The 17767-nt window shown below is 32.2% G+C and overlaps 1 protein-coding gene across 4 annotated transcripts in view; it reads right to left on the bottom strand.

The window, feature by feature from the left end:
• Positions 1-17767, bottom strand: part of LOC142353074 (GDP-fucose transporter 1-like) — a 55281-nt gene that overhangs the window by 33290 nt on the left and 4224 nt on the right. For all 4 annotated transcript variants that reach the window (XR_012761023.1, XR_012761022.1, XM_075405269.1 and 1 more), the window contains exons 2-3: positions 14551-14757; positions 9799-10000 (exon numbers count right to left, since the gene is read on the bottom strand). Coding sequence is in view for 2 of the 4 variants with exons in the window: in XM_075405269.1 (XP_075261384.1) it covers positions 9799-10000; positions 14551-14633 (285 nt within the window). In the remaining 2 variants the exon portion in view is untranslated. The remainder of the gene's footprint in view (positions 1-9798; positions 10001-14550; positions 14758-17767) is intronic.

Genomic DNA, 17767 nt, shown 5'->3' on the forward strand with positions numbered 1-17767 from the left:
TTGTTAGAAATCAAGGTAAGAGATAGTCAAATTAAAGGTGACCATATTGCTGCAGAACGAGGTCATATGTATATGATGATTAAGATGAGTGATCTATTTGGTTTCGTAAATGATTTAGAAAAGATTATATATGGTTTAGGATTTAAACTAATATTAAAAAGGAATAATAATGATAGAGCTCTATATAGAGTTAATGCTAATCCTGGTGCAGTTGCTAATGATGGTAATATAGAAATTAGAGATATATCATGGTGTGTGCCTAGTATTGATCCTAGTAATGATAATAGAATTATTGTACAGAAAGGATTAAATAAAAAGAATAATGTAGACTTCAGTTATTTTGAAAGAAAGACATTTTATAAGAATGTACCCAATGCTACTAACTTCTTACTTGATCTAGGTATGGAAATTGGTATAGAAAGACCGCAATATATAATAATTGCTTTTGAAAATAATAATGTTAATGAACAAACTCATTATGCAAGTACATTTCATATAATGAATGTTACTAAATGTTATTGTAAGATTGGCAGTGAGTTTTATCCTGAGGATAGAATGAATAAAAATTATGGTGCTAATATTTATAATGAGGCTTTTAAAGAGATTGTTAGCTTTAATAGTGATTATAATGGGCTACCACATAATATAAAACCATATATAAATCATAGAACATTCAAAAGCAGTTATAGAATATATGTAATTGATACTAGATATCAAAGTGATCATATAGGTCCACAACCAATACAACTTAATTTTAAAATTAGTGCTGCAGTAGCAGATGTTATATGTCATGCATTAGTATTAACTAGAAAGGTTATTAGTGTGAATAGTGATGGCAATAAGATGGTTGATATTATATCATAATTATAATTATGGTGAAACATGGGCGAAACCCCATAGTTAATGACTTAATCAATGACTAAATCAATGACTAAATCAATGACCAAATCAATGACTAAATCAATGATAATCAAACTATTTCCTACTAGTCTTAACAAAACCTTTCGCATAAATAGTATCCAGTTTCTTTTTATTATCTAGAGTCAATCCCTTAGCTTCAAGTTCAGTTTTAGGCTTCGAGCTTCGCTCGCGGGTGGAACCTGTTGGCTTAATCTTAGGCTTAGGTAATGGTTTAGCCTGAGGCTTCGAGCTTCGCTCGCGGGTGGAACCCGTAGGCTTAATAACAACAAAGGGATTATACTTTTTAACTTCCATTATTTTTTATATATAGAAATGAGTCTTTTAAATAAGTTCAAAACTAATTCTTAATGTGTTGGAGGTAGACATTTTAGTGGTACTAATAATTTAAGTGGAGCTATCACTTCAAAAGGTACTAAAATGTTAAGAGGATCCTGCACTAAATGTAGAAGGAATAAATCAATGACAGTATCTGATGCAACAATAGAAGCAGAGGGATTGAAAGATGTCTTTAAATGTGTTGGTAGGGCTACAATTAACTTCGGAAAAAAAGTTGCTAATAATCCAGTAAGAGCATTAGAAATAGCAAGTAAAATAGGAAGTGCAGCTGCATCTAGAAACCCAAGAGCTGCCTTATCAGCCACACCTGACATAATTAAATTTGCAACTACTGGTGAAGGTATAAAGGTAGTATAAAAAGGAAGAGGGTTTTACTTAGGTACTAAGAAGAAATAATTATTTGATTATAGTCATGATTAAATTTATGATTATGTTTATATTGATGTTTATGATTACATTATATCTATGATTATGATTATGATTATATTTATATTATGTTTATGATTATCGATAAATATTAATACTAATATTATTATTACTAAATACATTATAATAACTAAACACTAACAACTTTAGTTTAAAAAACGCTCAACTTGTTTTTCTTCTTCTTCTTATAATCCTCATATACCTTAACTAATTTATTATACTCATCATTATCTATTTTATTATCATTCATTGATTTAGTATATAGTCTATTAAACTTGTCGCTAAACTGTTTACTTAAAATATACATTTGTTAATACTTTATAATTTTATTTCTTATTTTAGTATTAATTGTTTTTGATAATCAACCACAAACAGTTGCTGTAGCAAAAGCTGTTGGTATAGAATAAGGTAATCCTATACCTGTTAATGCAACTGATGTTGTTGAGGTTGTTGCTATTGATGATAATACTATTTCTGTTATCTAAGCTAGGTTAATATAATTTTTATATCTACTTAACTTCTTATGATAGTTATTAGTTTCAGTTTCATAATAATTTCTAATATCTTTTATAATGTTAATATTGTTGTTGTTAAATTTATTATTGGCTTGAATCTTTTCATTTATCAGTCTTTCTGATACAGATGATAGATCTGGATATAGTAATCTCTCACTCGGTGCTGTTGGTTGACTCATTTTCAGCGGTAAAATAACTCTCAATATCTTTCATTATATCATCTTTTTTAAACTCATAATGATTCTCTAGTCTTTCTTAATCATTTTTGTCTAGTAGCCTACCTACTAAAAATATGGCCATTATATATTTTATAACTATCCTCATCATTAATATATGGTTTTCTTTTAAACCCCTCCATCTATCAACACATGCATCACCCAATTTAATATTAGTAATTGACTGATTAAACTTATTGTTATCAAACTCTACTTTTAGTTCATTATATTTAGAAATGGTATCAGTTGAAACTGTTACAAATATGAACAATATTAGTTTCAATTTCAGACAACTTACTAGCCATTGTAGATATATTAGATGAATTAAGAGAAACTAGTTCAACTGTATCACCATCAATCCGTACTGTATCTCCCTTGATTGTAGATGATGGCAAACCAATAATGTTTGCATTTAGTCGGCCAATTGTAACTTCTTCAAATTTACCTTTTCTTAGTTCAGTTATGTTTTTACTTAAAATATCTATTTTATTATTAGAAGATAATAAGTTATTGTCACAATACTATTTATTAACAACATCTTTTTCATCTATTGGAGGATGAACATTTGTAATTTTATAGGTATCCTTCATATTAATATTATCATTATCTTCTAGGAATAACCCACGAGCCTTACTTAGTGTTAAGTTGTTTCCATTCCCCATATGGTGTTTCGCTTGGTTAAATCTATTTCTTGTCATTATTTATATAAAGAAATATATTTAATGATTCTAAAACTTTATTATTAGATTCAAAGTCAAACTCGGATTTTAATAATTCCTGTTCATAATACTTACCTTCTATTATCTCACCATCCATATCTTCTATCTTATAAGTTGGTGGTTGTGTTTTTAGAACTTCATTAACTTTAAACAACTCTCTATTCCAATTAGAAGTGTAACTTTTAGAGAAAATATTACGTTTATCTGCATTTCTAACATAATCACCATTTTTAAGTTATGGTTTAATATTCTTAAAACTAAAAGTGTATGTAACCTTATCGGGATTATTAGAAGCATCAACAGGTGTCATATTAATTGTTGAATAAATGTTATTGTTATATGTTATGACTGCATCATTTAATATATTTACCCAATTACCATCACCATTAATGAACATTGGTTTATTAATTAAATGCAATAATGTTCTATTGAATCTCTCTATAAAAACAGCCTTTAAATCACTATGAGTAGAATATAGTTTTGTTTCATATTCTTTAAGTAAAGATTTGAATGTTTTATTGTAAAACTCACTACCTCTATCTACCCATAACTTTTCTGGTTTTCTAGGTTCAGAGCCACCTTATGGACCTTCTGATAGGATTGTTTTAAAACCATTAGTTATAGATAAACCAGATTTATTCTTTAATGGAATAGCCCATGCATATTTTGTGAATATGTCTATAACAGTTAATATAAACTTATAATTATTATTGTATTTACTTAGAGATGACTTATCAATTAAATCAGCTGACCATGTTTCATCTTTATATAATGGTATTATTCTTTCTCTTCTAAACTTTGTTATTTGAGGACTGAATACTTCTTTAGCTAATCCGTGAAGCGGGTTCACCGATAGTTGTTGTTGTTTTCCATCAATAATTATTTACCATAGTTAAAAAAAATTATCTAGTTGCTCTTGATTAATAATATTCATAGAAAATAGTTGCTTAGATATATCTAGCATTTCATCATATAATCCATCATGACCAGCTTTTGTTTCTAGTATTAATAATTCTAGTCTTTCTACTAAGTTGTTGGGGTTAGTCTTAGTAAGACCACTAGCTTTAACTTCTTCTTCTTCTTCATTAGTATCATAAACAGTGGATTCACTACTAAAGGAATCTCTTCTCGGTGATGCGATACTAATTGATAATCTTCTTATAACTTTCGATCTATTACTTTTAGTATCTCCTCTTTGTTTATAACCGATATCCCTTAGAAATCGTTTTATTTTGTTTTCATCACCTTTTATGTCTCTTTCTGTCACATTTTTATTAGTGATAAACATAAGGAAATCTTTAGTGAAATCATAGTTGTTATTTCTTAGTTTTATACCATTCGGTGTTATATGAGTGGGCACATTATTAATTATAAACTCATTTTCATTTGCATTGAATGGGACTAATCGTAATTGAATATTCGTTTGTTTTCTCATATCTGCTAGAATATCAAGCATCTCGTTACTTAGTTTAAACAACTTGCCCTCTCGACCTGGTTATGTGATAGGCTCTCTGACAGAAAACCCGCTTTGTTGAACGGGGGAGAACTCTAAAGCTTTCAATGCATTTGTGTTGTCTTCTATCCGTAAACCGGTTTCACCGATCTTTGCAGCCGTTTCACCAATTGCTTCCATTGTTTGTGTTTGGTGGGCTTGTAGTATTTCACTATTAGTATTTAAAGTTTTAGTTAGAGGATCAAATAACTCTTCTATTTCACCATAATATTCTTGTTGTTTTAATTTATCTTCTAATCTATTCTTTCTGTTTTGTTTTATTTTATAGATAGTTTAATTCTATAAGTGTTTCTAGTTTAGTCATTTTTATATATATAATATTATTCTTTAATTGTTAATTCTTACTTAATTGTTATTTCTTCCTTAATTGTTAATTCTTTAATATTATTTATCAGCGGAGCTGGTTCCCAGATTAGTGCTTCTAATGATTCTTTACTTACATCTAACCCTAATTTTATTAAAAGCTCTAAAGTAGTATTATTAATCAGGGAAGGGCCTTCGGCCTTGGTTGGTGTAACAAGGCTTGCCCTTGCCCAACCTGCTTGGCTTGCCACAGACGAAGTCCGTTCGCAGATATTATTTACTATATCTCTTTTGAATAGATACATGTTCTCATCTAGGGGATAACTTTTTATATTATTTACATAAAATCTTTTATCATCAAAATTACTTAAACTTCTTTTACTTATCTTAATTGTGGCCATACAACTTCCTACTTTTTGAATCCTGCTTTCCTCTACTATCCTTTCCTTATCATCTATTAGAGCACTATAATATTCTTCGTGCTTTCCATTACTTTCTTTCTTTATTCCTTTCTCTTTTGCCCCATAGTTCTTTATACTATATGTTTTGGGTTTTAATACCACGAATTCTTCTATAACCTTACTACCTAATTCGTATTTAAATTTGACCGGTATCTTATTATCAGTTTTTATTGGTTTATCTAGATTACTCAGATCCATGTGCTCATTGTCGACATTGCCCTCGCTAAAACTTAACACGAAGCTATCCGTGTCCATGTAGTGTAACATTAGATCTTTAAGCGAGGGATTTAATACATTATAAAAGACTTTATACATATGAAGCTTACTGAGCTCTAGTACTGTAGATCCTAAACAAATCGGCTTATCATATTGTATTTCCTTTTTATAGAACTCTATTAGAGTATAGTTTTCATATCTAATTACATCTTTACATTTTGGTTTACTAACAGCTTTAAGTATTTCATAATCATCGGTTAGAATCTGAGCTTCTAGATACTTTAATGGATTCTCACAACTTTTACCAAACAAAGAATTATTCATTAACTTAAATATATCTGTCTCAGGTTCAGTTTTAGCTTCAGCTCTCATTTTAGTATTAAGTTCAATGTAACCTCTAATTATATAATCTTGTTTAAATTTAATTATTCTATGGACTTTAGTAACCTTTATACCCATCTTAACAACAAACTTTAACATCCGATAGTGTATTGGGTATTCATATTTATTATTCTGATCTAATATTAGTTTCTTACTTTTTGATGAAGTTGGGGGTCTTTGTATGTATCCCAGTTCATTATTCTCTACTTCTCTTCCATGGGGTAGTAGTTGGAAGTTGCTAGTTCTCTCATTACATTCATTAGTATATTCTAAATCACAGATAAGCCAATAGCCATAATCACTATCATCTGAAGTATTTAATACTTCATCTAGAGTTGTATTGGAGTACTCAAAATCTTTATATGGTAGCTTTTGCATTAGTGCATAACCCTATAAGTTATTGGCATCGATGTACCATATAGACCTTTGACTCTGACTTTGACTTCTAATATACCAATCACCCATAACACCACATATGCCACCTCTCATTGCACTAATGAAGTCTATTAGTATTTGCTCATCTTGTATTGTGTCTAATTCAACTTTGTTTAGTTTTAGGAAACAATCGAAGCTGTAGCTTGGTAGACTAATAAAATGTAGAGGATTGAGTTTATATGTATTCATGTTTCGTTTAACAAATAGATTGAAGCAGTGTCCTAATATGAATATATCATTTTCCATATATTCTAATGTTAATGCTTTACCTGTTTTATTACTATTAGAATTATTAAAATCATCTACTTCATCTTGAGTTGGTAACTTAGTTGTTAGTGACCATCTAAGTTCTTGAATTGATAGATTGCCCAGTTTATTATTATAGCTATTCTCATCTTTAAAGTATTCATAAGGATATAATGTTTTACTTTTTATAGGACTCCATGTTTCACCATGTTGTAAACCTTTGCCATTTTATCAAGAGACATTGTCAAGAAACTGTAACTATCTATAAACTTTAATATACCCACTCTAAACATTCTAGCTTTACCATTAGTACTAGCTAAGATATCAATTCTTCTCCTGCTATTATTCTGTTTAAATATCTCATTAAATAATAGATTGAAGTCATAGCCTTTTCCATTATGAAATATTACAGGAATGAAGTTTTGATGTTTATAGTTCAAGTTACAAATATTACATGCTGGACCTCTAAATATACCTGTTCGATGACAGTGATCTCTAACTTTATTAACACAGTTTTTATTACAAATGTGGTATATATCATTAGCATCATGATACAATTTATCTTCTGTAAATATCATTGCTTTGTTTATCTTAATACTATGTTTTGTTTCTATTTCTAATAAATCTCTAACATAATCTTTGATGCAGTCTGGACCAAAGTATGATTGGTGTAACCACTTCGTGGATCTGTTATATACTTCATCTTTGCTAAGCACTTCATCTTTGCTATGCCAACTATAGCCAATAGCAATAGATACATGTTCAGATATCTTATATGTATTGCTACCAATCTTTTCATCTGTTCCTTTCATGTAACATTCAATATAACATTGATCACTTCTTCTGTCTATGTTGATTCTTGAATTTAATTTGTTTTAACTTAGGGCAAACAATCTTTGGTTTGATTTGGACACAGCATTCATGGGTCTCATATTTATGTTGAGAACTAAACCAATAGGTACAATTATCACAAAACCAGTACTTGGTATGTTTGGTGTCAGGTCTTTCTAGTAATACTTTTACAATTTTAATTAGGGCACAGTGTTCATCCCATGCTAGTATTCTTACATTATGTCTACCTTTTACAAAGTTAGAACATTTTTCTAAGCCTTCTACTTTTGCTATGTTACTATCTTGAGTAGGCCTGTGGTGAAGCACGACCGTAGGTCTGTAAAACCAAATATTGATATTATATTTGTTTTGGATTTTTGTTATATAATCATATGCAGTTTCATTATATTCCCAGTCATCGACTAGATTATTAATATACTTATTTTCTCTAGTTGCATGGTCAGTTACAGGATGCAATGCAGCTGTAATACATAATCGAAGACAGTTAAATTTATTACTTCTAATATTTAAAATCGCTTTTGTTTTTATCTCTTAGACCTCATGGCAGTTCAGTATAAGATCCTAATGATGGTTTAGTCCTTTCTATATTTATTTGCATGTCTGTTATTCCATTAAACTCAAAATCGTAGCCGTAACCCTCATACGTTTCTCTAACATGATCAAGCCATTGGTTTAGATTCAGTCGATAATCTTTATCCATATATTCATCGTTTCTAAAGTTTATATTAGTAGTCTTTGCTTCTTCTGAGTCTCTCTTGTTATATAAGCAATTGGCGTAACTTTATATTTATATGATTTAAATGGTTTTAAATCATATAAATATGATTTAATATGTAATCTACTGGTTCATTAATATCCTTGATAAAACTACCATTAGATTTAGTAATATATACCTGCCTTTGATTAAATCTTGATTTAATATTATAATTATTAGCAAAGCTACTTCGTAGATCGCTTAAGACAACATTTTCTCTCCAGTGTTTATTCATGTGAGTTTGTAGACCTATCTGATTTTTAAACTTATCGCCACAAACCCAGCATGGTTCAGTTTTATTTTCAGTTTCAGTTTCAGTTTTAATAATATCCTTAGTTTTGGTCTTAGTTTTAATAATATAATCATCTTCATCCGAATTATACACCCTCTCCGAGATTTCTTCTTCTTCAGACTCAAACATTTTCTCCAATAGTTCCTTATGTTTGAGATCGTATGATTGATGCCTGTATAAACCCTTCTTTGATTCAAAGGATAGATTACACATCGCAGAAGTTTATGACACTAGTATTAGTTGATTGAGACATGATGTATTTATTTAGGGAAATAAATCAAAAAATAATTTTTCGAAAAATGAAAATGAACTGCAATAAGTGTATAAATAAACCTTGGAAAGAATGTTGTAATAATTGTACAGAATTAGAATATTCTTGTTATGTATGTAAAAATATGGTTAAAGTGAAAGATTATATAGAACATTTGGGATATCATTATTCTGATCCTGATCAATATCTAGTATGTAGTATGTGTAATGTTTATAAACATATATCACTATATAGATTTAGAAATAGGAAATGTAGACTATGTATTTATCTTCATAGATATAGATATGGTCATACTAGAAATCAATTCAGAGAGCATGTTTATAAGTATAATATTCAAGAAGCTAATTATTCTTCTTTTAATTTATCTGTCATGTAGTTTTGGTTTTTATTGATATTAATTTTAGATTTAGATTTTTTTTCTTAATTAATACCAGATTCAGAATAAATAAAGAGTGAAAATCACTCTTAGAGTAATTCATAAAATAATGATTGATTTTGATTGATTTTTTGATTTTGATTGATTTTTGATTGAATATGGAGCTAATATATAGTAGTGAATAAAATGGGGGTATAAGCAAGTAGTAGATATATAGAGTAGTGTGAAAAAGGTGGTATTTAGTCATCTTCCGATTAGGAAGTGGCAGAATAGCACCTTTTTCCCACTACTCTCCTCTTCGAGCCGTAAAAAAGGCAGGCTATACTAGTCGGCTGAGAGGATGGGGCGGCTATTAATAAGCACTGACTAAGCTGTGGCTGTGCTTTTACCAAGTAAAATTTACCAAACAACATTTTGCGCCTTTGTTCTTATTACTTGCCAGTCTTGTCTCTCTCTTAAGGCTACATAAAAAATTATCATTCTCAAACATCATTTGTTTGTCCACAAAAGCCAACCAAATCTAAATGCCTGTTCAATGGGGAAAAAGAGGATGCGAGGTTTAATACCTGTAATGTAGTGGAGATGTTGATTGTAACAGAGGGGAATGAGACCAGCTGAGGTATCTGGATAGCTATAATTCTGAGCAGGATACAGATCACAACTGTCACCACACACTGGTACCACGTCACAAACATCGGAGCATCTAATTGAAGGGTGTCTCCATTTAACAGGTACTTGTTCAGGAACACCATGGATAGAGACACTGTCCTGAGAACAAAAGTGAAAGTCTGGAGTCAGAGTCAAAACAAATTTAAGCATCAGCTTTAAAAAAAATACATTTTTGCAATGTTTACCTCGGAAACGATCTTACATAAGAGCTAAAAAAATTTCACAAAATTGTTTTGGCAAGCTGCGATATCCTTGAACGGTGTTTGCTTATATCTTCTTTATGAATATGCCCCTCATTAATTTGCACTTTTAATGTATTAGTTACAGATTTTTTCATGAGGAAAAAAGATTTGGTTCCCTACCACTGAGATTTTGAGATATTTGAAAAATGACTTATAAACGACTTGGCGGAAATTGAGAAAAGACGATTGGAAGTTGTGAGACTTTTAAAACTGCCATTTTTTTCTATGACAACATTTTGCGGCTCGACCAATTAAAAATTGTCATCCTGCATTCAGGATTGGGGTTTTAAAATCTAGAAATGCATTTTCATGAAAATTTTCATCTTCTGAAACAATTCCAAATCTTCAGAGAACTGTTTCAAGGCCAAACAATTGACAAATTAAAAAGAAACACATATTTCTACAACGAATTAAATAAAGAAAATAGATATAGAAAGATGAAAATAGCATAATGCTCGCAAAAAAGTGACGCGAAAACATAACTGCGTCTACTGGTCTCAATGTCAACAGAACTTAAACTATTATGTCTCATTTGTCAGAGCTTTTCAGCAAAGAGCGAGCAACTGCGTGGATTCTACCTACAACCTAAATTTTTAACTAAGAAAATACGCAACTGCTGCTTTCAATATGTCCACAATAAATTGCATATTTACATTTATTTTAAACTAATTTATTTGTCACACGGAAGACGTGAACGTGGTAGAGACTGAATAAAACCGGTCAAAAAATGTTCCAGTATCTAGATCTAGCAATTCAAAAATGTTTATCAGAAGTTACGATGGAATGCTTCCTTTTGGATTGTTTTCCCTTAAATTGCAACTCAACTGACTTTGACTCAGTCAATTCCGATTTGCACACATAATCAATTTCAAATTTACCTTTATTGTTAGTTAAACGTAAACCGACTAATGTCCGAAGCGTTGCTCTCAATCGACAGGCGGGTAGAGAAGAAATTGACCCCGCCGGGAATCGAACCATTGCCCCCCCCCCCCCGCGCTCCATATCCACATGCACTGATCACTCGGCTATCAGGCCAGAAACCCTTGATCTAGCTATGCTGTAACCGATTTTATATTAGCAACAAGCTTTATTGAGCAGTGAGAGCAAAGAGATCACTCAAAAATGAAGAACGAAAGCGTTAAAAAGTCACCTGAGAAGTCAAAGAATGTTCTTGAAGAAAAGCGCAAAATGGTCGAGCAAAAAATTTGCATAAAATAAAGACCAACACGTTTACAATAATTGCTAAACTTCGTTAAAGAGCAATTAATCATAAATTTGATTTCACCTTTTGAATTTGAACGTATTTGCATGATTTTGTTGAATGAATTCTAATTTCCATTCAGTGTTCAAGATCAAAAAATGAAATCAAAAGAAACGGGACGAACTGAGTAAGTCAAACAAACGTGGAAGTGGTGATTTACGTAAAGGTCAAAAACGCATTACATGTCCTCAATTGCAATCGAAAGAATTGAAAAAACCAGTAGGTAATTAAAGTAACCTAAGATTAATCTGCTTTTCAAATCCCAACTAAGCAATAAACCAAAACAACGAGCCAGAGAATTCAAAAACGAAATAATCAATTAGCTTTCAACTCAGTTTAAATACCATCAAACTTCCAAACCCTATCAAAATAGCCTATTAGTATACCACATTGAAGCGTTTAAACTAAATAACATAAGTTAAAAAGCAAAGAACAACTGTTTGAATAAATACCACGTGAACAGAAAATTTTGCTCACTTAGAGAAAATTTTAATACACCTCAATTTGGCTCTCTTGAAAACATTATGGAAATTGCTCAGCAATCAAAACTACTACCAATTAATTTCCTGCTTCAAATTCGCTCCAAAAAATTACAAAACACTAAAAAAATAAAAGGGGCTACTTCTACAATAATCCTAAAAGTCGTAAAAACCAGAAGACCGCCATTAGTCCTGTTCGAACAACTAAAAATGACATGGCAATCGAAGCAACATTCATCGGATTGTAAAAAAGCGGATAAATAAAAGCCTGTCAGAGGCCTATTGATAATTACTTAACTTGTTGAATGAATTTTAGTTGAGTGAATAGTGAAAATTCAAAAAACTAAAACCTCGTTTTTGTCCAAAGTAGGCACAATGTTGAAATTCTAACCCACCAGATTGATATAGATAGACTTTGGAGAGCGTTTTAAATGATACCGCTTTCAAGTCGCTGTGCAAGATATAAAAATTGGCCACATGCTTCTTAAGAAACAAAAGTTCCAAGTCATCAAGTTCCAACCCCAAAAAAAATCACGTCAAAATTTTCTGAAATCTACACTCAAATTATATTAAAAACTTGTCACTATTCATAGAGTTCAGTCAAAAATTGCCTTTAATAAGCCAAAATTGTTAGTTATTTAGCACGACGAGTATTTTCTCGTGTAAGCTGATCAGGTTCGGTTCTGATAGTTCTATATCAAGTCCCACAATAATAACGCATAAAAACATTTCATTGCCAGAGATTTATTTTATTTATTTTAAGTAAATGAATCTTAATGTCAGAAATTTTTGGATGAAAATTAGTCGCAAAATTTCTCGTCTCATTTTATGGTAAAATTTAATTGGCTAAGTAAAAAAAAATCGTCATCTTTTAAGAAATAATTTGGCTCTTTTTAACTTCGGTTCTTTTTAATGTTCTCAGTGGCCTCTTTAAAACAAGACTGTGCTATCTTACAAATTCTACTGTGCATAATTAAATTTGAAAAGTACACATTGCTTTCTTTGGATTTGTCCAGACAAATTTCACTAAAAATTAAACTCAATTACTTGGTTAATCGCTGGCATACTTGTAATTTAATTAATAGTTCCATTAGTTCAGTTTAACGCCCCCCTTTTTTGCCCCAAAAATTCTCCAAAATTGAATTTCTTAGATGCGGTTAGCGCTAATCTCTTCCTAATTTGATTACGTTTGCTTCACTCACAACCAGCTGCTCCACTCACAACCATCTTGTCTATTGAACAAGTTATTACCATATAACTAAACGATGCGCGATGCTTCTGAAAATGTCTATGCAAAAAAGTTATTTGTTGTAGTACATGCTAGCTCATCAAAAAAATAATTAACATAACCGACTAACGTCGGAAGAATTGCTCTCGAACTGATAGTGGAAGCTCTGATCAATTGCAGCATGCTTCAGTAGGGGGTGGGGGTGTAACCTAATTGGGACTAATAATTTCTCAAGGGGGCTTCAAATAACCCTCTTTTTAGTATTAAATTGTCCCCAATTGAGTTCAGTTGCTTGAAATGATATAGAGCTTTAGATCACGCAAAACACAGAAAGTCAACGGCGTAAAAGTATAGAAGTCACTCAAGTCAAAAACAATCAAGTAAAAATTTTGCATAAAAACATAGCCAGTATAAAACCGAAAACGACTCGAAGATGCAATAAAAACTCTTATCTAACCCTGCCTATATCAGAAATATGAAAAAAAAGAAAAAAGCAATATACTATGTAAAAAAATGGGGGTGGAAGGTTTGGGGGCTACGAGTATGTGTGTGTTGGGGGGGGGGGAAGGTGTGGGGGGTGGGGGTCAAGTTGGGGGAGGGGGGATTTTTTTAGATAGGTCACTTAAATGGGATCAAAAAATTTCGAAAAAATCTTTTAACCTTGCATATTACCAACAGCTCTTAATTACTGTTCATTACAAACTAAGCTACTTTTTAAGGTCCATTGTTCGAAAACAGAAGTCAACGTCCTAAAACAAAAGTCAATGTTCGAGAACAAAAGTTAAATTTCATGACTTCAGCTAAAAAAACTTGTAGAATCTCAATACTCCTCTGAGTCGTAAGAAGCACACGTTTACAATAATTGCTTATCTTCGAGAGCAATTAAACATGGAGCATTTTAAAGTTGTGGAGTTTTCATAATGATTAATCTTAACTACGTAACGAAAATTGATCTATAATTTATACCTGAGCGGCGGATATTTTTTCTCATTAAACAACTTGATAACTAACTTGATAATACTATTATCAATGCTCTGATACTGTTCACAATAGTGTCGTGAATATTTGAAAAGGAGACATTAAAAACATACTTACTAACGTCGGACGAATTGCTTTTGAACAAGCAACGCGGTTCGTTCGCGATATATTGTTGTTCGGTTGTGATAGATTCATATCAAGTCCCACGGACCGCGAGGCATGACCAATTGCATTAATTTCATGTCTAACTGAATAACATAACTGCACCTGCCACTTATGTTTGCTTACAATTAATTCTTCGGATTTTCCTACTTTCAATTTTTCTTACTAATTTTTAAGTCGGGTTATATTCCGGAGACCATTGACAATGCTTTTATGTCCTAATTAAAGGTTCTCTTTACTTACATCAAAACAACAATTTATGTTCAATCGGAAAATCGTTTTCAAACTGTTGAACTAACCAGTAAGCAAGGACGACTGCCGTGACCACGAAGTACTTCCTAGCCAGCGATTCCTGGCCATCTTTCACTCCCGGAGAACCCATTAAGCACAACGACGCACGTAATAATTAACAACTACTCGATAATCTTTAATTAAATTATATTTGCCGCTCGCGTTCTCTATTGTAAATGCTGTAATGCTTCTTGTACAGTAGCACACTTCAAGACCTGAAACAATAAAGCAAAAACTGAAGCAAAATAATACGTTCAATACAGAATAATGTACTGTGGTTAATAAACACAAAAAACGCTCTTTAGAGACCATATATAAACTAACTCTCAGTACAAAAACGCGCAGTAAAGCATAAGATGAATGAAAACTTATCATCGATCTTTTCATCTTTTCCATTATTGCAATAAGTTAAGCGCCACGCAGTTACAAAATAAGCAATTGTGCATCCCTATCAAGTTATTCATTCGTAGGAATCAAAGAAAAGGCAATAAAAATGATAATCAGTTAAAACTCAAATTATGCTCCAAAGATGTGCGCCAGCTAATAACAAATGCGACTCGCAAATAGCTGAAAAACAATAAAATTCGTTAACAACTAAACAAAAAATTTGTTCAAAACTAATAAATTGCACTGCACCGTTCTAGTCCACCTCTGAGTGCATCTTGATAATGTACTTGGTAAATAAGTTGTAAGAATTCGGCGTAGTGGAAACTATTTGCAAAATATCGTCCGTCAAATTCTACAAAGCAGCAAATTAGGCTGGCTAGAAATTGTTTTGTATATTGTTAACAACTAAACAAAAAAATTGTTCAAAACTAATAAATTGCACTGCACCGTTCTAGTCCACCTCTGAGTGCATCTTAATAATGTACTTGGTAAATAAGTTGTAAGAATTCGGCGTAGTGGAAACTATTTGCAAAATATCGTCCGTCAAATTCTACAAAGCAGCAAATTAGGCTGGATAGAAATTGTTTGTACAAACATGTATATCCCATTTCCACAAACTAAGAGGCAACTCAATCAACATTTAGATATCCGAAACAACTGTCAAGGTTTCACAGTAATGTCGGTTAGCTTCCTTAATAACCGAAGTTAATCCGTTGTCCTTCAGAAATTTTACATCAGACGAAATTATATCGCTTCACAATTCAAATTGTATGAAAACATATGCCCATAGAATTAATCCTGAAGAAACAGTCCTTTTAACATTTGATACAAACGTATCAAAGTAAAAAACAAGTGAAAAAATTTAAAAAGTAGAAAACAATCAGTCGAATCAAAAACTTTTAGGAACATCAGCTTACTATTAAGACTTTGGCGACGTAATTTATGTTGCCAGATAACGCAAACTCGGAAAAGGCATTTGATAAAAAAAACGAACACTGAAGAATTCCGAGTCAGAATTTGATAAGAAGCTATTATAATTCACAACTCATAAACATAACGTCTAAACTTCGAAAGAATTGCTCTCGAACGACTAGTGGAAGCTCTAATCAATTGCAGCCTGCTTCAGTCGGGGGGAGGGAGGGGGAGCCTAAATGTGACTAAGAAGTTCAAAAGTGGACTTCAAATAACCACAATAGAGGTTAACATATACCACTATTAATTTAAAGTGAAAAATGGCACCAGTTTACTTGACTTTTAGTATTAAATTGCCGCCAATTGAGTTCAGCTGCTTGAAATTGTGATTGAGAGAGAATTTTAGATCACGCGAAACGCAAAAGATCAAGGGTAAAAAAGTCACCTAAAAAGTCAAAATTGTCCAGCGAAAAATTTGCATGAAAAAAGACACACGTTTACAATAATTGCTATGAACTTCGTTCAAGAGCAATTAAAAACTCAATTCAATAAAAACCCTAAAGCGACATAGTTACATGTCCAAATCAGCAACAGCTTGGGTTTCCAAAGTGGAATGGAACATTTTTGAAGGGCGCACAGGAATCAAGAAATTTTATACTGAACGGAAAAAGTTCCATAAATACAACTGAATCGTGTGAATAATGCCCTAGTGCTTAGCCACAAACATAAGAACACAGCCGACAAAAGTCGGGCTCTCAAACGATCGGCAACCGGTTGGCGTCGGTAGTAGCCAGTTCGGGCTTAGGGATGCTACCATTGGGGTGGAGGTCAAGCGATGGCGGGAGGGTGGCTAAGGTTGGGCGGGCTGGACGAGAGTGGGTCCAAATCTCCAGGTGAAGGAGGGTAGACGCGGGAGTGTTGAGGCGGACGTGTGAGAGGGGGTGGCTGAGGGGGATCAAACTTGGAATTCACACCATAAAATTGTCTCCTCAAAACAGTTTCGCATACGTAGAGACTACTTACGTTGTAAGGCTCTCAGACAGCTGCTCAGCCACTTAATGCCTCCCAGGTCTTACCTGACGATCGCATTTTTGAGGAAAAAGTTGAAAGGGTCAGGCAAAAAAAACACGGGCGGTCAAAAATCGCATTAAAGACCGCAGGGTTAAGTAATTGCTTCTAACATTGTTTGAGGGCAATTAAAAACATGGCAGAATAACAATAGAGCAAAATCTAAATTTCAGTCTGGAAAAACTGGTAAAATTCAGGGCATTTTTTTCCAACGACAACACGACACAGTTCAAGAATTTAAATATAAAACGCAAGGACGCGGAGAACAGCTTACAAAATGGCATTAAAGAGTCAAAAGCAATTTGATTTATCCGCGCCAATTTAAAGACTTCTTCAAACCAAAAGGTCAACAACCAACCTGCAAGTTGGCGAATAATTTCAAAACGAACTACGGGTATCAAACGTTCAAAAACAAACATAACCAGCATATTGCCGAGAATCGCCGCGATAGACGCTTGTGACCTTCCATGAATTGAAACAACTAAAGAAATAAGATAGACATATGGACCACCCGTCCTTTAATAGACCACTGGACTTTTTAGGTACGATTTGGACTGTCAATTTTATGACACATTCGCTCTATAAGGTAAAACTCATATTAGAGTTTTTAACTTAATATTCCAAATCAAGAACTCAAAATTCTATACTCAATAATTAGGGCATTTACGTTTGGCACTACTTCGATGCACACTGTGGATCTTTAACTGGTAAATGTTCAAAAAAACTTAATGTTCATTAAGTGATTTCCGAAGTCAATTTTTTGAGTGAGGTAAGTCACGCAATTAAACTAAAAGCAGAAAAAATGACATTACGCATACAAAATTTAACTGCATAGCAGTAGAAATCTCTGAAATCGAA

Source organism: Convolutriloba macropyga, chromosome 14 (genome assembly GCF_964194025.1).
Source record: "Convolutriloba macropyga chromosome 14, txConMacr16.3, whole genome shotgun sequence".
Taxonomy (NCBI): domain Eukaryota; kingdom Metazoa; phylum Xenacoelomorpha; order Acoela; family Convolutidae; genus Convolutriloba; species Convolutriloba macropyga.